General features: G+C 48.7%; 1 protein-coding gene across 1 annotated transcript in view; it reads right to left on the bottom strand.

The window, feature by feature from the left end:
* CCHCR1 (coiled-coil alpha-helical rod protein 1) overlaps positions 1-23,077 on the bottom strand; it is a 149,439-nt gene that overhangs the window by 123,344 nt on the left and 3,018 nt on the right. The window contains exons 2-3 of the mRNA XM_078641730.1: positions 14,367-14,452; positions 13,317-13,587 (exon numbers count right to left, since the gene is read on the bottom strand). Coding sequence (XP_078497856.1) covers positions 13,317-13,587; positions 14,367-14,436 — 341 coding nt within the window. The 5' untranslated portion in view covers positions 14,437-14,452. The remainder of the gene's footprint in view (positions 1-13,316; positions 13,588-14,366; positions 14,453-23,077) is intronic.

Consider the following 23,077-nt stretch of genomic DNA (forward strand, 5'->3'; position numbering starts at 1 on the left):
TGGTGGGGGCGCAGGGGAGGCTGCAAGGGCGGCTGCTGACTGCCGTGGGACTTTACGAAGACCTCCTCCATTGCCCTGCGACACCGCTGCAGTCTGGAGATATGGGATGGCCAGCAGTGGCTGGGTACTACTCATATAGAGGCGCCTGCCGCTGATAAGTTATATGCACAAGAAGGCTTCAACATTTTACAGTGCACAACCTCGTTTGCATAACCTTTGGATCGAGCAGAGCATGTTGCTAAGGGACAGGCGATAGACCAGATCGGCCTGAACTTGATATTGGTAGTGGCCAGTGAGAACTCCTTGTTATACATGGCCCCCCCGGTAACTACACCATGACTGGGCAGCACTTTGGGTAGCTTCTACGTTTGTGGTGGTTCAACAGCACGAGGAGGCACGAACTACAGACCTGGTGTAATACCTTGCTTACGAGCGTGCTAACAGGTATCGTGACTCCCCATCTGGCCAGAGGGGGCGCAATATAGTACAGTTGGACCCCAAAGTGGCGGGCAGTGAGAGACGCAGAGGCACGATGGTGCGTCCAGACAATCGCCAACTGAAAATAAATTTTGAAAACGCGAAGAAAGGGTCGAAGGCGGTGCCGGAGGAACCAAGGCCTAATGGAGCGGATCTTGCCGACACAGACTCTCCGGAGATGCGACAAGGTTTTGCCACGGTGGTGGAGAAAGTGGACAGGTTGTCCTCCAGGATGGACGCCCTTGTGCATAAAGTGGACCAACATGAGGAGCGGATAACGACGACGGAACAACGTATCTCAGACAATGATGACATCACCGCCTCACATACATCTCCACTTGCCCGCATGGACAACCTACTACGGGTTATAGCGGCCAAAAATGAGGATTTGGAAGCCCGTAGCAGGCGCAACAACATTCGCGTTACGGGCATTCCGGAGTACACAGACACGGGCAGGATGGAGCTATATGTGGAGAAACTCCTCAGGGCATCGGTGGGTGAGGATGCTTTCTCACCTTTGTTCATTGTCGAAAGGGCGCATAGATCGCTGGCCCCCGTGCCTAAGCCCGGAACACTGCCGAGACCTATAATCGCTCGCCTGCTGAACTATCGTGATCGGGACGTCGCACTGAGAGCAGCCCGCACCAAGCAGAACCTGAACTACAACTGTATCACCTTTTCCATCTATCCTGATTTCACTCCTCTAGTGCAGGAAGAGAGACGAAAATTTCTGAATGTCAAAAAAAAAAATTGTGTGAAGCCCAGATAGACCATGCACTGCTATACCCGGCGAAACTGCGAGTGACGCACCAAGGGAAGCAGCGATTCTTCACGAACCCGCAAAAAGTGGAGGATTACTTGAAAGCAGTCAGAAAAGCATAGAGGGGTGGTCAGGGCGGCAATGCTGACCACGAGGACGACCCACCGGTAGCGGATGATGCTGACTGATGAGAGGTGCCTCCAATTGAATGGACAACTTGGATCCTATTCTAGTTGGCTGGAACTTGAGGACATTGTGTCCGACGGATCGGACACCATACTGAAGTTGGGGACTATTGAACTCGTCCAGTGGTAAAGTATTCCAGGGACCACTATCCTGCCTTGGCCTCCACCACGGGTGGTACAAAGCAGGAGGCTAACGGAGGGAGAAGCGGTTGTGCGCTCTTGATGTTGTTTCCCCTACGAGTATACCCCAACCATGGGAACAAGTTGTGGAAGTTTTTGGGGGTAGGGGAGAGGGGCAGGGTGGGAACGGGTGGTTGCTAGCATGATTGGGATGCAGTAGTGGGAGTATTGTTGAGGAGGGAATTTTGCTTTACAGGGTGGGAAAGCGGTTGTTTGGAATTTGTGGTATTATGCATCACCTGAGAAGGGATAGTTCTATAGATACTGCAATGGCATGTTGCAATATTATGCTGTTTTTTGGATTATGGCGGGGTCGGGTTCCGATGCGCAATTGAGTTGTATGTCATGGAATATAAGGGGTCTCAACAATGCCAAGAAATATCGAAATGTGATTGCATACTTGGACCGCCACCAAGTTCAGATCGCCATGTTGCAGGAAACGCGATAGCGAACTGAAGGACTTGGAGGCTCGGATGGTAGCGGGACATAATACTGAAACACATGCAGAGTTTAGGGATAAATTGACACGATATGAGGAGAAGCGGCCAGGGAGGCCAAGTTTAAAGGGAAATACTGGCAGGCGACAAAATACTGTGAAGGAGACAGACCTGGCAAGGCCCTGGCGGTGTTGACACGTACCCCGCACACTCATAATACAATTCTAGAGGTTGTAGGTGAACAGTGACAAACAGTCAGAGACGCAGATGACATACTGACCGTTTTTATGTCTCATTATCATGCGCTTTATACCACGGCCACGAACACTGTGTTGTTGTATAATGACTTCCTTGGTGACATAGCTCTCTGCTGGCTCAGTGACGTGGATAGGGCCTTCCTGGCCGCTCCTTTTGAACTGGACGAAATCAGAGATGCTATTATGTCACTCAAAAATGGAAGAGCACCCGGTCTAGATGGGATCCCAGCAGAGTTTTATAAAGCATATATAGACATTATGGCTCCTGTCCTCCGCGAGGTCTTCGAAGAATCTCTGGCTGACGGGGTCTTTCCCTGCTCAATGCGTGAGGTCGTTATTACCTCACTACTGAAACCTGGCAAGAAGCCCAGCGCCTGCGACTCCTATCGCCCGCTTTCGCTCTTGAATTGTGATGTTAAAATACTGGCAAAGGTGCTGGCCACCAGACTGTCCCTTCTGATGAACCGGATCGTATTACCTGACCAGTCTGGGTTTGTCCCTGGTCGATCCACCTCCCATAACCTACGCACATTGTTTTCCCTGCTCCACACGGTGCTCCCTGATACTCCAGTTGCAGCGTTTTTTTTAGATGCCACTAAGGCCTTCGATTCTGTCGAATGGCCGTACTTATTCACCGTCATGACACGTATGGGATTCCCTAAATGATTTATCTCATGGGTCCAATTGCTGTATACGCAACCGTCAGCGAAAGTACTGATTAATGGACGCCTTTCTCCCTCCATTACGAGCACAAGGGGCACCCGGCATGGATGCCCGCTATGACGCTCTCCTTTTTGCAATAGCCAATGAACCACTGGCTTGCAGGCTCCGTCAGTTGCACCGTGAGGGCGCAGTTCGCTGTTTCCAGCGTCAGATTGATGTGTCGTTATATGCAGACGATATGACGCTATTTGTCAAATATCCGGTACGAAACTTAAATCCCCTGCTGAGGGAATTTGTTGTCTTCGGTAGACTGTCTGGAGTGCATATAAACTGGGCTCAGTCACAATTTTACCCTCTTACGGACGCAGTTGCTGATTTCCCACTTGACTTTCCTTTAGAGTGGTGCCGTTCGGACTTGCGTTACCTTGGTATCCAAATCGCTCGTGATAAAGACGAAACATTGCGGCTGAACTACGGTGTGGCGGTCACGAAACTTACCGTATCGGTCGATCGTGGGATATCCCTCCCCCGCTCCCCCTCTCCATGGCGGGGAGGGCATCGCTTATCAAAATGGTGGTGCTGCCCCGATTGCTGTATCTTTTTCTAACTATCCCTTACTATCCGGGTGCATTTTTTTAAAAAAACATTGAAGTCGGAGCTGTGTCGATTATTCTGGGGGGAGTAAATACCCGCGGCTGCGATGGTCAATGCTCACTCAACCATATGATAAGGGGGGCTTCGATGTACCCGATTTCGAAGCTTATTATTTATGTGCTCACGCGCATTACGCATATCAGTGGAAGATCCCCACTCCTTATATGCCTCAGCTGGCAGTAGAGGACTGGATCGCGAACCCCCTTCCCCTCAATGGGCTCCTACATTGCCCAGTGGCGTCCATAGAAACACTGTATACCTCTGTCACATGCACCATGGATGCCTGGCGTCGCATGGCTAAGAGACTGGGCGGCGCCTTACCGTATTCTCCTCGGCTACCACTGACATACCACCCTAAGCTTGAACTCCCACAGGAGCGTGGCTTCCAATTGCTCTGTCGGCGCCTGCAAGTCACCTGTTGGGGCAACCTCTTCTCTAATGGCCAGTTCAACTCTGCAGATCTGTTTTTTACCTCTCACAACCCTACTCCACTCGATACGTTCTATTACATGTGACTGCGCCAGGGGATGAGGGAGATTCTGCCTGACTTTCCCAATGAACCTGAAGTCCTCTCTCCGCTGCACTTCATGTTATGCTCGCAAGACGGTTCGCATCTGGTGTCGGGCATTTACGGCCACATTAGGGCGTCCAGCCCAGGATCAGTGAACATGGCCCAACTACATTGGACTGCTGACCTGGCAACGGAGGTCACTGATGAACAGTGGCTATACTGCTGCAACCTTACGGCTCGGATATCGGCCAGCAGTAGGCTCAAGATGATCCACTACAAGTTCTTGCAGCGACTGTACTATACGCCAGTCAAAAAATACAAGTTCCGCTTGTCCAGTAATGATAGATGTGACCGCTGCTGCGCGGAACATGCTGGTTTCCTACACCTGGCCTGGGAATGCCCCCTTGTTCATGCATACTGGCAACAGGTGCATGGTGCCCTCGAATCTATGGTCGGGGAATCAATAACTCCTGATCCATTACTGATGCTCCTGGGGCACACACCTCACATCCCTAAGGCTTATAGGAAATTCTTAGATGTTGTACTGCTTCTTACAAAACGACGCGTTGCGTGTAGATGGGGTCGTGGCAGGTCCCCAAAGTTTAAGACTGGCTTGCAGACATGACTCATTGTCAGGAACAATATGTAATTTTTGCTGAAACACTTCCGATTTCCAGCAGGCCCAAAGACATCTGGGGTCCTCTTGTCATGAATATGCTAGCTCAGGGTGATGGGGATGATGGTTCGGATGGAAGCAGGACTCTGATCTGTGCTGATGGCCGTGTGAGGTATGGCTGAACTGACTTGTGAAATTATTAATGGATGGCTTATAATTATGAACGTTTGCTACATATGTAACTGTATGAACGAACGTCTAGCATAACTTATCACTGTTCACTGTTGCTATGCATGGAAGACTGGATACCACCCTCTAGATATCTTCGTAATAGGTTGATGCATGGCGCTCTCACGCTGCACAATGGCCATGGGAAACTGTCCTTGATTGACATACACTGTATTTAGCTTGACACCCTTCTTCCGCTGAGTGATGCTGTTGAATTGCCATGGACTGTCTACGCTGCACGATTCAGGTGTGACTACTGTATACCACAATACCAACCTTTGTATTGTTTTGTATTGAAAATCCAATAAATAAAGTTTATAAAAAAAAAAACTTCTAAGAAACTCCTTTTCTTTTTTGGTCCCAGAAAATAATTTCCAGAGCAAGTTTTACATTACCCTAAAACAAAATCTGCACTAGTGACAAAAGCAACTGAGCCAACAGCTGCGAGACCTCTGGTAGCCACAGTACACCAAGTAAAGTCCATGGTGAGGATTGGCGGCCGACATTTGTGGGCGATTCGGATATCCCTATTTCTGGAGCTGCCCCCTTTGGTTGCTGTGTCAGTCTCCAGGCTATCCCAAGCTCTGTGATTTGTGCACTGTGGTTTTTTTGTGACTTATGGTCACAGACATATATTCAGCTGCACCTTCCTCAGTTTCTGCCAATTCTCCTAAGTTAGGACTGTCTCACGTTTGAGCAGCGAACGCTTCTTTTTCTTAACAATTCCTACCCAAGCCTTCATGTCCACAACCGGCTGCAAGCGTGCAGTATGAGATGGGGTGGATACGCGACTCACCGGTACAGGAGAGGCGTAGGCAGCATTAACGCTCCTAAGTTCTTCAACATATGCCACAATAACGTAAATGTGCATCTGAACAAACAAGCATCTTGTGCACTATGCAGATTCGGGGCTGCCCCCTCCTGCTGCTTGTAGACGAAATAACCATTGTAGTGAAGTCCGAACAAGCAGCTCCCAGCCTATTTGTGGGGTAGAAACCCATCGAGCAAGCAATCTTCTGTGTGTGAACCCAGCAGTCTCTGCGCATGATGCGGCTGCCCTCACAGGGTAGCCTGAGGCTCTGGGACAGACAGCAGCTGTGAAGGCACAGCAGTCGGATGTGTTGTGTGTCTGCTTCGCAGCGCTGGAAGCAGCAGGCAGAAGGTTAGATCCGTGCTAGTGCAGGCGGCAGGGCTTGATTCAACTAGAGATTTTAGGGTTTCAATAAGGAGACAGGCAGGGCTGGTCTTCTTAAGACTGGTTGTCTCAACAGCTTTCTGTAGATTTGAACTAACTGGGGATGACTGGCGCCGAGAGCCCCATAACCACCATTTGTAGGATAGATGGCCCAGATCACCCAGAGAGCTGAATCAAGGAGGATGTTTACCAATGCGAGCGTGCAGGAATGTACCTGGGCAGGATCACATGATGGAGCGAGTCCAGCCAGAGGACTGAGACCTACTCTAGATCCAGAGCCCTGGCGGGACTGAAGAACACCTGAGGGGGATCAGACGATAAAGCGAGCCAAGCTGAAGGGCGGAGGCCTACTCTAGATCCAAAGCCCTGGGAGGACTGAAGAACACCTAGGCAGGATCACACAATGGAGCGAGCCCAGACAGAGGACTGAGGCCTACACTAGATCCAAAGCCCCAGAGGGACTGAAGAACACCTGGGCAGGATCACACGATGGAGCGAGCCCAGCCAGAGGACCGAGGCCTACTCAGATCCAAAGCCCCGGCGGGGCCGAGGAACACCTGGGCAGGATCACACGATGGAGCGAGCCCAGCCAGAGGACTGAGCCTACTCTAGATCCATAGCCCCGGAGGGACTGAAGAACACCTGAGGGGGATCAGACGATAGAGGGAGTCCAGCCAGAGGACTGAGGCCTACTCTAGATCCAAAGCCCCAGAGGGACTGAAGAACACCTGGGCAGGATCACATGATGGAGCGAGCCCAGCCAGAGGACTGAGGCCCACTCCAGATCCATAGCCCCGGAGGGACTGAAGAACACCTGAGGGGGATCAGACGATAAAGCGAGCCAAGCTGAAGGGCTGAGGCCTACTTTAGATCCAAAGCCCTGGGAGGACTGAAGAACACCTGGGGATCACACAGTGGAGTGAGCCCAGCCAGACGACCGAGGCCTACTCTAGATCCAAAGCCCCAGAGGGACTGAAAAACACCTGGGCAGGATCACACGATAGAGGGAGTCCAGCCAGAGGACTGAGGCCTACTCTAGATCCAAAGCCCCAGAGGGACTGAAGAACACCTGGGCAGGATCACATGATGGAGCGAGCCCAGCCAGAGGACTGAGGCCCACTCTAGATCCAGAGCCCGGGCGGGGCCGAGGAACACCTGGGCAGGATCACGCGATAGAGCGAGCCCAGACAGAGGGTTGAGGCCTACACTAGATCCAAAGCCCTGGGAGGACTGCAGAACACCTGGGCAGGATCACACGATGTAGTAAGCCAAGATGAAGGGCTGAGGCCTACTCTAGATCCAAAGCCCCAGCAGGACTGAAGAACACCTGGGCAGGATCACATGATGGAGCGAGCCCAGCCAGAGGACCGAGGCCTACTCTAGATCCAGGCCGAGGAACACCTGGGCAGGATCACACGATAGAGGGAGCCCAGACAGAGGGTTGAGGCCTACACTAGATCCGAAGCCCTGGGAGGACTGCAGAACACCTGGGCAGGATCACACGATGGAGCAAGCCAAGCTGAAGGGCTGAGGCCTACTCTAGACCCAAAGCCCCAGCGGGGCTGAAGAACACCTGGGGGGATCAAACAATGGAGTGAGCCCAGCCAGAGGACCGAGGTCTACTCTAGATCCAGAGCCCCGGCGGGGCCGAGGAACACCTGGGCAGGATCACACGATAGAGGGAGTCCAGCCAAAGGACTGAGGCCTACTCTAGATCCAGAGCCCCGGAGGGACTGAAGAACACCTGGGCAGGATCACATGATGGAGCGAGCCCAGCCAGAGGACTGAGGCCTACTCTAGATCCAGAGCCCGGGCGGGACTGAAGAACACCTGGGCAGGATCACGCGATAGAGCGAGCCCAGACAGAGGGCTGAGGCCTACACTAGATCTGAAGCCCTGGGAGGACTGCAGAGCACCTGGGCAGGATCACACGAGGGAGCAAGCCAAGCTGAAGGGCTGAGGCCTACTCTAGACCCAAAGCCCCGACGGGGCTGAAGAACACCTGGTGGGATCACACGATGGAGCGAGCCCAGCCAGAGGACTGAGGCCTTCTCTAGATCCAAAGCCCCGGCGGGACTGAAGAACACCTGGGCAGGATCACACGATGGAGCGAGCCCAGCCAGAGGACTGAGGCCTTCTCTAGATCCAAAGCCCCGGCGGGACTGAAGAACACCTGGGCAGGATCACACAATAGAGGGAGTTCAGCCAGAGGACTGAGGCCTGCTCTAGATGCAAAGCCTCGGAGGGACTGAAGAACACCTGGGCAGGATCACACGATGGAGCGAGCCCAGCCAGAGGACTGAGGCCTACTCTAGATCCAAAGCCCTGGGAGGACTGAAGAACACCTGAGGGGGATCAGACGATAAAGCTGCCCTGGGAGGACTGAAGAACACCTGGGGGATCACACAGTGGAGTGAGCCCAGCCAGACGTCCGAGGCCTACTCTAGATCCAAAGCCCCAGCAGGACTGAAGGACACCTGGGCAGGATCACACGATGGAGCAAGCCCAGCCAGAGGACTGAGGCCATCTCTAGATCGAAAGCCCCGGCGGGACTGAAGAACACCTGGGCAGGATCACGCGATAGAGCGAGCCCAGACAGAGGGCTGAGGCCTACACTAGATCTGAAGCCCTGGGAGGACTGCAGAGCACCTGGGCAGGATCACACGAGGGAGCAAGCCAAGCTGAAGGGCTGAGGCCTACTCTAGACCCAAAGCCCCGACGGGGCTGAAGAACACCTGGTGGGATCAAACAATGGAGCGAGCCCAGACGGAGGACCGAGGCCTACTCTAGATCCAAAGCCCCAGCAGGACTGAAGAACACCTGGGCAGGATCACGCAATGGAGCGAGCCCAGCCAGAGGACTGGGTGGGATCACACGATAGAGGGAGTCCAGCCAGGGGACCGAGGCCTACCCTAGATCTGAAGTCCTGGGAGGACTGAAGAACACATGGGAGGGATCACATGCACATTAAAGGAAAGGATGCTAGCAAGGGGACTGTGCAGGTGGACTGATGGTGGAGACACTCAAGTGAATACCTGGGTATGTGTGGGGAGAGTATGGGGACTGGTGGGCTCACTTTTGTTTCAGGCGCCTTCATAGTCAGCTTAGGAAAGCCAGACAATGCTTAATTTGTGCCGGTGCTTCAAAGTGCTCGACACTGACATTCCTTTATTTTTCCTCATCAGACTTTTACCAGGAGCAAAAGAAAGAAAGGCAGAAAAGGGAGAAAGAAAGGAAAACTGTGACAACAGGGTAAGCAGCGGTACAAAAGGTTCCGCAAGACTGAGATAAAGAAGAAACTGGAAGATGGGGTGTTAGAATTAAGGATCAGCAGCTTTGGTTTTTGGCAGCTCCAACTGAGGGCTCAATCTCAGAGCCCTTCCATTTGTTCACAAATGAAGCACTGGAGTCTGGCGTAGAATAAGGAGCCGCAAGTGATGTAGCAGGCCCCAGAACGAAGAGTGTAGGAGCCTTCCCTCCCTTCCTCTTATACATGATAAAGTCTTTGCAGCAAAGCGAACAATTTGCTGGCTTTGTTGTGCGTTTTAAACACTTCCATCCATGTGCTCGATATTTGGCAAACTGCATTTTACTGCACAATGTTAGATCCCCTCTTGTTCTGTGATGTGGAATCAAAGGCCACCTAAAGATGGAGTAAGAAGTGAAAAGGAGAGGGGGCACTGCAGCGCCACCTCGCTTAGATGCCAACATGCACCAGGATAGAGGCTTGGGATAAATACAGAGTCACAAGTTGAAATGTGATCGCCATATGTTGGCACAGCCAGTGCTTGTATCTCTGGACACGTTTCTAGGTTGTTGCCCGTCATCAGCAGAGAGCTACAGACTGGTTTCAGAGGGGTTTTAAATATGCTTTTAGTCTCCTGTGAAGAAGCACTCCAGAGATCAGGTGTATGCACACAGGCTTGTCACCCTGATAACTCCAAGAAGTAACTCCCTCTCAAGAGGGAGGGAGGACACTGCCAGGCATAACTGCACCGGTTCACCCCTCTCAAGAGGGAGGGAGGACACTGCCAGGCATAACTGCACCGGTTCACCCCTCTCAAGAGGGAGGGAGGACACTGCCAGGCATCACTGCACCGGTTCACCCCTCTCAAGAGGGAGGGAGGACACTGCCAGGCATAACTGCACCGGTTCACTCCTCTCAAGAGGGAGGAGGACACTGCCAGGCATCACTGCACCGGTTCACCCCTCTCAAGAGGGAGGGAGGACACTGCCAGGCATCACTGCACCGGTTCACCCCTCTCAAGAGGGAGGGAGGACACTGCCAGGCATCACTGCACCGGTTCACCCCTCTCAAGAGGGAGGGAGGACACTGCCAGGCATAACTGCACCGGTTCACTCCTCTCAAGAGGGAGGGAGGACACTGCCAGGCATCACTGCACCGGTTCACCCCTCTAAAGAGGGAGGGAGGACACTGCCAGGCATCACTGCACCGGTTCACCCCTCTCAAGAGGGAGGGAGGACACTGCCAGGCATCACTGCACCGGTTCACCCCTCTCAAGAGGGAGGGAGGACACTGCCAGGCATCACTGCACCGGTTCACCCCTCTCAAGAGGGAGGGAGGACACTGCCAGGCATAACTGCACCGGTTCACTCCTCTCAAGAGGGAGGGAGGACACTGCCAGGCATCACTGCACCGGTTCACCCCCCTCAAGAGGGAGGGAGGACACTGCCAGGCATAACTGCACCGGTTCACCCCTCTCAAGAGGGAGGGAGGACACTGCCAGGCATCACTGCACCGGTTCACCCCTCTCAAGAGGGAGGGAGGACACTGCCAGGCATAACTGCACCGGTTCACCCCTCTCCAGAAGGAGGGAGGACACTGCCAGGCATCACTGCACCGGTTCCCCCCTCAAGAGGGAGGGAGGACACTGCCAGGCATAACTGCACCGGTTCACCCCTCTCAAGAGGGAGGGAGGACACTGCCAGGCATAACTGCACCGGTTCACCCCTCTCAAGAGGGAGGGCGGACACTGCCAGGCATCACTGCACCGGTTCACCCCTCTCTAGAAGGAGGGAGGACACTGCCAGGCATAACTGCACCGGTTCACCCCTCTCAAGAGGGAGGGAGGACACTGCCAGGCATAACTGCACCGGTTCACCCCTCTCAAGAGGGAGGGAGGACACTGCCAGGCATCACTGCACCGGTTCACCCCTCTCAAGAGGGAGGGAGGACACTGCCAGGCATAACTGCACCGGTTTGCCCACATTGTAGCAGATGCTCTACAGGAGGCAGTCCTTTCAATTTACTCACAGTTTGAAGGCTGGTGCAGCCACAGGGCGTGTTTAGTATTTGTATCCATCAGCAGCAGAGAGCTGCAGGGTGCTTGAAATCCTGCTCAGTGCACCTCAGGTGAAGTCCCACTGCAGAGCACAGATGCCTCCCTCAGGCTACCATAGTAGCGCCTTCCCCTGTGTGGATCATGCTGACAGCCTGCAGGTTGTTTTCCCACAACGGAAACTTCTGTTTTTTCAAGCAGCACTGGCTCACTTTATAGAATATGGGCTGAGTTAAAGACACAAGACTTCTCACTTGTGAATTCAAACCAAGGGGCGATGCTCTGCTCTTCCCTGCACGCCCCCCACACTGTGTTGGTCGCCAAACACAGGGGCCACAAAGAGCGAAAGTAATAGTCCTTAGGCAGATCGGTCTGCTCCCTCCTGTGGCCACAGATTTGGAGACGAGATCAACAGGTGCTTCGGTGGCATTGCAAAATGAAAGACTGGCCACAAAAAGTTTGTTTACAATTTGAGATCGGCGGTTTAGTACATCTGGTCTTGGTAAGAAAGAAGGTCCAGAGGTCCTTTTCCTGGAGAGTATTACCTATTTGTAGAGGTAATAGGAAGAGGTTCACTCGAGGTGCTGGACCTTACTCACCTTTTATTGCAAGAAGTTAGGGAAACAGATGAGTGCATACTCCTCCTTAGTGAGTGTTAATATTCTTTTAGCCAAAAAACGTTTAAGTTCCAATTTATATTTATTTTCTGCTTTTATTCTTCATATTTAAGTCTTGAGTCATAAACTATCACCATTCTACAGAATGTTACAGGGATAGTCTTTTAGACATTTAACAGCAGACACGAATTTCGCCCTTTAGCGGTCAGTTGGACCAGGGCTTTCTCAAGGCTACAATAGATGAAATTAGTATCATAAGTTTAAATAAATTTAAGAACCAGTTATAGTCACCACGAGTGCTATATGACGAGTGCAGAAAAATTCAAACGACCGCATCGACCAGAAGCGGTGGAAGATATATGAGTGAGGTGAGGCCATCAGACCCTGGCTAGGATGATTCCTTCAACTTTAGGATCAACACCAGGGCTCTTCAAAGTCAGTCCTGGAGGGCCGGATCATGCAAGATTTTTAACATAACTACATTTGTCTAAATGGAGGTAAGCTAAAATTCTGGCATGGATATGTCCCTCCAGGTCCGACTTTGGAGAACAATGATCTAGACCTTCAGACCATCTGTGAGGCAAGCCATGTGTTTACAACTAGTGAGAAACACAAGACACGCTGAAGTGTGACCGGTTAAGAGTGGTACAACAGCTGCCGATGCGAAACTCAGTCGCTGGATGTATGCATATGGCACCCACAGTGAGGAGGAAAGAATGCTGCTGGCTTACATTATAAAGCATTAGTACTTTCTGAGCCTAAGAATCAATTTGCAATTCATGTGGCACGTGCTGGGAGGAAGTGTTAAGTATTCTGCATGCTGAGTAGATGGTTTGCTTCAGGACATGCTGGTCTAAGGACCTTCCTATTTTTATAGTACTTAAGGGAGTCCGGCAGTGGCACTCAGTTGTATTTACCTGTTAAACTAGCTCTCTTATACATTCTAAGAAGAGAATGAAGGAAATCAGGAGTGAAGGAAAGAAGGAAGAATAGGAGGAAATAAGACAGAAAATGCAAGGAGGCAAAAAATAAATAAGAGAGAGAAAGCAAGACTGAGAGGAGATGAGTATGTGTTGCAGCATGGTGAAGAAGGGCACGCTGTAGGCTAGAACCGAGGGAAATGTTGAGACGCCTGTAGGTTTCACTGTGGGAAAGGCTGGGCTTGTCCATGGATTCCACAGTGTGTGAGGAGTGCAGTGAAACAAAAAGATGCCTGGCTTCTCTCAGGTGCTGTACCTGGCTCTGGCATCAGTCTCCTCAGGATCAGTACACCCACGGCCACGTGCTCCTTCTCTCCCATCAGTCCTTCTATGCACCTCCTTCACGTACACACTATCCTGCAAGTCTCGGGTGGCCGTACCCATGGAGGCCCAAGGGTTGGGGCCAAGGGCGGCAGCGGGAAAGGGCATCTGTACCATGGGCCGAACAGCTGTCCCTGGCGCGAAGGACAATGGGACTGGGGGCAGCCTGTTCTCGAAGTGTGATGGGGTCATCAACCTAGGCTGACCTAGAATAGCAAAAGAGAGAGACACAGGTGAGGTAGACCAAAGAGCAAGTGTGAGGCCACAGTCTACAGAGTATCTAGCCAACAAGAACACCACTCTTCACCTCCACAGAATAATTTAAAGTCAACCTCTGACCACCCTTAAGATATCATCCCCACCACAAACCTACTTCCAGAAAGTTCAAAAGCCACCCTCCTGCCACATATGGGAACCACAAAAGAGATACCCCTTGAACCAGCCCCACCAAATGCAACCTTAAATGTCCCCTTAAAACAACGATTTACCCACTAACACCCCCCTTGGAAGCGTAAAAAGCCAACCTCTCAAGGCATTAGTTAGACTCAACAAAAGACCTCCTGGTGCCCAGATCCTTCAAATGACACCTTCAAAGCCTCCTTTGAGGCACTTCCTCTCCCGAGACACCCTTTTACTCAGAAGGAGTAACCATGCACTGAATCTCCCTCTTCACAGATACCAGCTCCACAAAAAACCTTCTGACTTTAAATAACCATTAAAACAGGAGTTCATCTCATCTGCCATTTATATTCATTCACTCTCTGAGTGAAGTCTCACTATGCAGAAAATGGTTTCACTCTAGTCTGACAGACTGCAGGATAGCATCACAAGTGGTAATTACTGTTTACCTTATTCTATAGCATGGGCCTGACCTATAAATCCTTCAACCTCACACATCTCAAGGACACGAAACTTCGGTATATTTGTGCTGTTGAAATAAGTTAACATAACATTTCAGCTCATATTTTTAACCGAGAAGTGTTACCTGCTGGCTTTGGAGCTGCGAACGCAGCAGGAGGTTCAAGTTTCTCCTCAGCTTTCCTTCGCTCATCCATTGTTGTCTGTTTTGGCCTTAGAAGATATAGAAAACACAGTTTAGATTTTTGGGATTCCTCATTTGCGAGCACGAGTAGCAGAAATGTAAACAATAATATATGTGTCCCATCTGAGTCTGTGATGAATTATTCACCTAATCCCCTGCTCTTGTGACTACTGGCCATTTTCTTTTAAGTATACATTTTAGATGGGTTGCTCTTAGATCTGGGAGAGAAGAAATCACATCTCTCAAGCTAGGTAGAGCCAACACTGATTAAAGGGTGAGGAATGACTTAAGCTAAAGAGTGAGTGAGTATTGCATACAGAACACGCACACCGCACTGTTATCTAGAAATTAAACAACCGATTAACCAATGGACCAAAGATCCTCAGCTTCATCTCATCTGTAAACCTTAGGCACAGATTCCTCTAATCTGGTATCTAATCATGAACACAGTGCATTCCAAATCCGACTACAACAGCAACATTTTGAGTTTTCTTGAAGTGCTAGTGGTTCTCGCCTCTTTTCTCCATCTTCGACGTCTTCTTGCTTACCTGCATTTACTGACCTGCAGATGATTGTAGGAAATATAAGGCTTTACTCGGTGAAAACATAATATGCTGACATGAGTACAGTCAGTGTCTTACTTAATGCCAGCGTCGAGGAAGCGCAGAGCAGACCGACCGCTACGAAACACACCGATGAAGACCTTCTTTTAATTCTTTAAACCACAATATACCAAAATGCTACACAAAATACAAAACTGCGACAAAAGGCCCATTATTTGAACCAGAGACCCTTCGTATTGCACTTCTGCTGTTTATAAAAAATATTTTTAAATAGTAAGGGATGAGAAAACACCTGGCACTATCAAATAAGAGGGGTGCCACAGAACCACACCAACTAAAGGACCAACAGCTGCACTGTTCCTCCTTACCTTTGAATATTTTTACAGCTGTAACCTTAGTTCACCGTCAATTGTCCCTTAACTCCTAGAGATCGACTACTTATAGCTCGCTGCGTGAACGATCATGAATAAATGACCAAACAACAAGATATTCTAGAATAGGGAGCAGGGGCAGTCCGACAGCTGCAGATATTTTTAATGTAGCCTCCCTTCCAGACACTAGGGCAGTGAGACTCCTGAATGGAAGAGGCACAGAGAGTACTGCTCCTACAACAGCCTGAATCGTTTTATATGGGTCCAAAACAGAGAGGTCAGGACTTTGTGTACAAAATCACTTTGCGGTCACAAACCCTGTGATTTGTAAAACCACAGGGTTTGCCATCTCGAAATGACTGTTCTTTATATACAAAAGCTCTTTAACAAGTCATAAAATTATCTTGCACGTAAAATGACTTTTCTGGTCCTTTCCATATCACAAATAGAAGGAGCGTGAAAGGAAGCCCCTCCTATTTTTGATTCTGAAAGTAATAATATTAGTGGCTTACATAGAGTTGAGGTTTACGGATCTGTAGGCCAGCGCCTTCCCCTCCAAACCAGTGCCTCCTGATTTACTAATAATTCAATTTGACCAGAAGCAGGCACGCCATAGAATCTTGTCCTAGTTCATTCCTGCCTTATTATCTCTTATAAATTCACAACATTCCTTCATTTTCTTTTGATCAGAAATATTTTTTATTCCGATCACATCAAGTCTCTTAGCTGTGCTTCCTCAGGTTCCAGACCCTCCTTTTGCAGACCATGAGCAGTTTACGGAGATCAACCTCTTCATATCAGGCAGGGCTCAACTGGTGAGCGTCCACTTTCCAACAGCATTCAAAATCAATGCGGGTGCTGCGGTCAGAGCTGCCTGGATGAGGGTCTCGATCCCATCTTACACGGAGTAGAGTGAAGTCCCTGCCGGACTCTGGAGGTTCACGCCCTGAGGAAGAGGGTGTTTCCCTCAAAACACATTTTGGATGACTTAATTTCAATAAGAAGAGATTTCTGGATCTGGAACCTGACGAAAATAATGGCTAACAGAGTTGCTGTGATCGGAATAAAAACACATTTCTGATAAAGAGAAAACTTTGGAATGTTGTGAATTTATGATAAACAAGGAGATATAATACGTGAAGGAACGAACTAGAACAATATTTGAAGATGTGCCTCCTTCTGATGAGGTCAATGGTTTAAGACTGCAAGTGAGGTCACAACCACTGATGAGTTACCAACCTCTATGTTGGGGTAATAACTGTTTTTCAAAGGGGAGGGTTCTCAATAGCATCGCTTCCCATTTGGGAATAGTATTGGCAGACTCAGGAGGAGAAGGTAGTGCTCAAGGGCACCACTGCCTGCTCCATCTGAAGTGTTCCAAAACAGAACACTTAAAAAAAAAAAAGGAGTCCTGGCTCCTTTAGAGAACACGGGCTGCCTCTAAAAAAAAAAAAAAAAAGTTTTTGTGCTTTGGAATGCATTTGTACAGAAGGTGACATGTTGTCCTGTGCAGGATCCCATACATGTGATTGCAGATATTTCCAAGGGTTTGCAAATGGCAACCTGCCTAATCAATACACATTTGGGAGGTCATTATACGGCCCCCTGCGATTTGGTATTTAGCAAACTGACCTATTAGTAGATAGTTCTGTTTGCAAAATTCTATTCCATTCGCAAAAAAATAGTGTGCAGTTTTTTGCAAACAGAATAGGAGAAGATCAGACCCTTAAATCTCAAATTCTTGCTGGGTTCAGAAAAGGAACCAGTAGTTTTTCACGATAGACAGAAATGACCCGACTAAATCTAACAGCCTCTCTTTGCAGATGCATGAGAGTGGATGTAAGTTGAAGTGCCTTCAGTTGAATGACTTTACAGATATCACGAGGCATCGATTTTTACATCGTTTTGGGTACCATCCTTCTGAATTCCTTTAGTTTAGACTTTTAATAAAGTGTATCAATTGGCTAGTATTACAGTCTTTGGTGTGGGTTTGTCGACTTGGGGCTGCAAACCATGCAACAAAAGCAGTAGATACAATGCACTACAGTCACTGTTCTGAGCTGGATTCGGTTTGTGCTTTGTCTCTTGTGAAAGCATTTCCTATTTAAGGCTGTTTAACTTAAACCGCGACAGTGGTCTCAAAGAGGCATGCTAATCCAGACATCTGTCTGGGATTTTCTGACTGTAATGAGGGTTATCGTGCACTCAACAAAACACATGCCAGTATCAGTGGGCATCATGCTGCTATGAGTGAGGAACATGCGGCTCTCAGTAAGGGACATAGTGCTTGATGTTAAAAAATATATATATGTCGGAAAAAAATTGGCTCAAATTGAGACCAGTATTTTTGTGATCAGTTAAGAATTTTTACAAACCAACCTATGAACTAATAGGTCAGTTCGTAAAACTCCAGTTAGGAGTGGGTCACAAAGAGACCTGTTTCATGAATTTTTATGAGATAGATAGCAATTTGGGACTCACTTCTATTGGTGGTTGGTGATCATCACAGGGACGGTAGCCTGCTAGGGTCAGCAGACCACCATCTCTGTGATCACCGTTAAGTAAAGTAAAAGCCCATTTTCGTTAAGGAAACGGTGCTGCATTAAAGAAAAAAGACATCTTTTTTTAATGTTTGTTTTAGAGTACTATCAAACAAATGTTTTTCCATTCATTCACAAAGGAAAAAGGGTCCTAATAGAACACGGCCCTTTTGGGAATGGGTTACCAGGCCAATTCGGGATTATATAACTTTTCAGCGTTTTGTGCCGGGACTAGGGTAGCAAAACAGCGATACATGACATTCCAATTCAGTATTTGGATAGACGCCCACGCACACCACTTACAAATATTGAATCAGTATGTAGCTGCAATCACATTTTAGGAGTTGGTAGTCATGCTTTGGACATCTGGCCCATACTGCTGTCTGTGATGGGCAGAAATGAGCTCAGAAAGAAACTTAAATTCTTTAAAAAAAAAAAAAAAAAATTATACAAACAAACATTCTTGATGCAGCAATGAAAATTGCCGACCCTGACGAGGGACATGGCTGAGCCCAGAAATAGCAGGCCTCGAGAAATCTACTCGCACACTTGCTATGGCGAGTCAGATTTCATCAGGGTGAGCTATTTTTAGGGTCTACTGGCCCGTTCTGGCGAGCTGACAAATACCAGGTGTTCTGTTCACTCACACAAAACAAAAAAACATAACTGACTCTCTCCAATGCACTACTCTGTCTCACTCTATACCTCTCTCAATACATACCCTCACTCTCTGACTCATCCCAAACCTCATTCTACTACTAATATAATCTCCAAAACAACCCTTTCTAGACTCTTCCCTCCTCGGCTTACCCCGCATTTCAGTTTGCTACAATAATCTCCCAAACAACCCTTTCAAAATTCTTCCCTCGTGTATCCCTCTTTCGGCCCCTCCCAAACCTTGATACACTACTATGATCTCCCTAATCCCTTCCTAGAGACTCTTTCATCCATCTCTCCTTTAACTCAGCCAAAACCTCATCTTACCACTATGATCTCCCAACTAACACTTCCTACAGTCTTCCCTCTTCTATTCTTCCATTCTCGTATTTCCCTACTCTAATCCATCACTAAACCTTTTGGGTTCCGGAGTAGCATGCTACTCACCGAAAGGCGCTTTGATGCCTTGTCAGAGGTAGTAAGCGCTATATATAAAATCAATTACAAAGTGAATAAGCAATAAAGATGCCTTTAAATCTTGTTGTTATCTTGTCACATGCTCTGCATTTAGAGACAGGTGTCAAAAATCAGTTTTTCTTCTTACATTTACTTTTCTTTCTCCGACTGCAAAGTTAGAGGATCTCTTACAATCCCGCTGTGCAAAGTGTGTGAAATGAAAGGCTGTAAGATGTCAGGCTTTTTTGTAACATAACATTTAAATAGCTAAAAAGTGCACAGCCCAAACATTTCAAAATATATTTCAGTAGTTATGAAAGCACATTTTTTGTAATTCAGTGTGGTGGAAAATAATATTTCTATAGGACAAAAACAAATTAGAACACATTACTTGGTGATGTGTGTGAGGAGTTGGCCTGATATATGATGCTCACTAGTTCTAGTGATCACCTTGTATCAGTCCAAACAACGCTTATGGTGATTGGTTGTAAGTCAACCTTATAGACCAGCTATCCTAATGGTAGCATGGACAAAGCAGTCTTAGGCTAAACTCTTTTGGCATGTGAAGCCAGCTGTTTTACCACAATATAACCCCTTGAATACCAGATGAAAGGACACCACACAGGTTGTTATGAAAATAAACAGTATATTTATTAATAACAAACACCTCTGAACTCTTTATGAGGTCAGAGGGCTAGGCACATGACAATCTCTTAGGAAAAATACGATAAGTTGCACAAAATTACAATGGTGCCCTAGGGGCAGGTCAAACCATATACTAAGTAAATGGAATGTGAAAGTCGATGGAAGGAATGGAGCTGTCCAGAGGCTGTAGGATCGTTGGGACCACGCTACTCTAACTTTAGGTAAGTAATAGGAGGCCCACGGAACGCGTGTGCAGAGTGTGAACTCACACGCGAGATGCATAACAACGTCTATGGACAGTACAGTTCAAGTAAAAGGTAAGTACGGACAATCCTGACTAGTTAGGACTAAAACGACTGTGGATCTGGATACTAGGAGAGTCAATCTACCCTTGAGCACCGAAATGCTCTTGTTACCTCACCCACGGGCTGCGGGTGCATAGGTGCAAAGTCGTGTCAGGTTCCGGCGTTGAAGTCTATGGAGCCTGGAGGAAAGGATGCTGCAGGCGACCAGGGGGAAGATGTCCGGTGTGATCCAAGGGTGGATCAGAGATGCTGAAGACCTGAAAGCAGAGGGGACAATGTTCACAGTCACTAGCCAGTGACTGGAGTGGAACCAGGAAGGAACCAGATGTCGTCGTCGGGATCAAGTGAAGAGTGGATGCTTGACTCTGCAGCCATGTGGACCAGGAGGTGTCTTCGACGACCAGGATGGAGGCACGAGCTGTCCCACGCAGGCTCTCGCTGTCGGCGGTGTCTGTTCCTGATTCGGCGCCAACAGGCCTTGGCAAAGGCAACCCGCGCGGTGAGTGGAAAAGGTGTCTGGTGCGGACTTGGAGAGTCCGGGGTGCCCCTCTTTTGGAAGGGAGCAAGGGCCAGTCTGGAGCAACCAGACCAGCAGTGAAGATTTCAAGGTTTGTCCTCTAGGAGGCAACTAGCCAGCCGGCAAGTGACCAGACAACGCGTCGAGCAGCAAACAAGCAGAAGGGCCCCACGCAGATCTCGTGGAAGCTGGAGGGCTGATCTTCGGTGCAGGAGCTGCTCGGGGCTGGGGCTTCTCAATCCCCAAAGCACTTGGTCGAGTTTACCTTGGGAGTCGTGCTGGAAGCGAAGTGCAGTTTCTTTCAAGATGGCCGGTCCCACGTGTCTCGTCGCATCCACGGGTCTCAGCTTTGCTGCAGATGTGAGTTGAGGTCGGAGAGGTCTGGGAATCCGGGTCTCGTCGGGCTCTGAAGTCTGGATCCTCGAGGGAAGACGACAAAGTGAAGCCGCTGGACGCATGATGGTGCCTGCAGTTGCAGGGTGGACACTCCTTGCCCACAAGGGAGATTCTTCAGTCTTCTGTGGAGCAGAACGTCGAAGTCCAGAGTTTCTTCTTGTAAAGTTGTTCAGGATAATCTAATTTGGAATGGGACCAGCTCCTACCTTTATTCTCCTAAAGGGGGCTACACTACTGACTAGGTCCCTCCCCTGGGTGGGACCAGGAAGGGGGGTGGCTACACCCCCTATCCTTTGTCCGGTTTCGCGCCAGAGCTGGGGCAGGGATGCCCCAGCAACTGGTTTGAACCGGTGTATGCACAGGACACCTTGTGTGCCCGAGGCATGTCTCATTCCTTTCAGGCCTGTCCTACCCAATACACAAAATCCTGTCTGGGGTGGTGCTAGCACCTCCCAAGGCAGGAAACCCTTTGTCCAAGCCTCCCTCGCTGGAAGGACTCCCAGCAGCAGGAGGTCAGACTTGTGTCTGTGGTGGCAGCATTCATTTTGTGATGCCAAGGCTCGAGTTAAATTTAACCGGGGTTCTCAGTTACATACATGTCGTGCCCCTCTAGAAGGGTGGAATGCTACCCCCGTCGCCAGAATTGGCGAGGGGGTAGTATTCCAAATCGTATGACACCTTACTCGACATGTTTTGATAATGTTATACCAGAGTTAGCATTTAACCGCAAGGTTGATAATGCACTTCAGAGTATATGGTATAGCGTTATCACGGAACAGCTATTAGGACTTGGTTCCACAAGCTGCAGACGGGCTCAGCTCATGCCAGAGCACCATCTCACATAATTCCAAGCACTCTGCCTTCAGGATTGATAAGGCCTGCCATAGGAGTGACTGATAGGAATATACGTGTCCATTTTAGGGTTAGATATAGGTATACTATATCTACAGCAAAGGGTGATTACACCACCTTGCCCCAGCTGTCGTGCAGCCAGTTGTGTCAGTTTTAAATGGCCAGCCAGGGGTGGCATAATACATGCTTCAGTCCCTGGTAGGCCCTGGGTACACCTATGCCCTGGATACCTAAGGTACACTGTACAGGGACTGATAAGGTGGCCCAGTACCAATTGGTAAATGCACCTGAAGTACATGGTTGTCAATTTAGAGAGAGAACAGCTAGGCTGTGGGTCTGATTAGCAGGCCCACAGCCAGGGAAAGTCGTAAACCAGTGAAGCAAAAAGCAAAAATCTGGGGTGACCATAGGATTGCAGACCCCACTCTCCTACAATGTGCAAATACATTTTGTGCTGAAACCCAATTTCCCAACATCGTTTATGGACTATATAGTTTTATTAGTAAAACCACGTGTTAATGGAAATGTTTGTGGCCATTTTAATGGGAAATGTGTGGTCTGTAAATGACTGTGCACATCATGCTTTAGTAATATATTTATTAAAACAGAGTTTTTAAACACAAACTGAGAAATATTCCTGACTCCGCAATGATGACAATCAGGGGTCATGTGTATTGGGCCAGATTTGTATTCTACATTGAGCAAATGTTTAGTCTATTAAATAAACAAGAGTTATTTTTGTACAGCAGAAATGCTGAAGACGCATATTTAAAGGTGCTCTCAAATGTGATGATGAAAAAGGCAGGTCCAGAACATAAAATATTTGTCTAGGATCACACAATTTTAGACAGGCTTACAGGTCAAGTACAATACAGGTTAGTCGAGTAGATTATTCACGTTAATACACCTGCAGGTCTAGTAACATTTTATGGATTTTTTGAGGCCTGAATAGGCATGGCAGGCCCAAAGGACAGGCATATATCATCCCCCTTTTCCACCATTGTTTTTTTTATATTATTGCCATGTATGGCTATTGTTTTAATTATTTTCCATGTGTATTGTTAATAAATGTTGCTATGCATAATCTGTAAAGCGCTCCGATACCCTTGGGTCAAGTTTGCGCTATATAAAACTCGAAAAAAATAAAATAAATGCTGCTGTGAGTCAGGTGAATCCGTACTCTTGGTGAAGCACATGCTGTTCTCATTAAAATTGTTGCAGACCTCAATGAGGCACATACTGCTCTCAGAAAGATATTATGAATCCTAGTGATGGACATGCTACCATCAGCGAGGAACATGGACATGTTGTCCAAATGCGAGGGACATTTCTGAGCCTGGAGACATACAAAA

Source organism: Lissotriton helveticus, chromosome 5_1, assembly GCF_964261635.1.
Source record: "Lissotriton helveticus chromosome 5_1, aLisHel1.1, whole genome shotgun sequence".
NCBI lineage: Eukaryota > Metazoa > Chordata > Amphibia > Caudata > Salamandridae > Lissotriton > Lissotriton helveticus.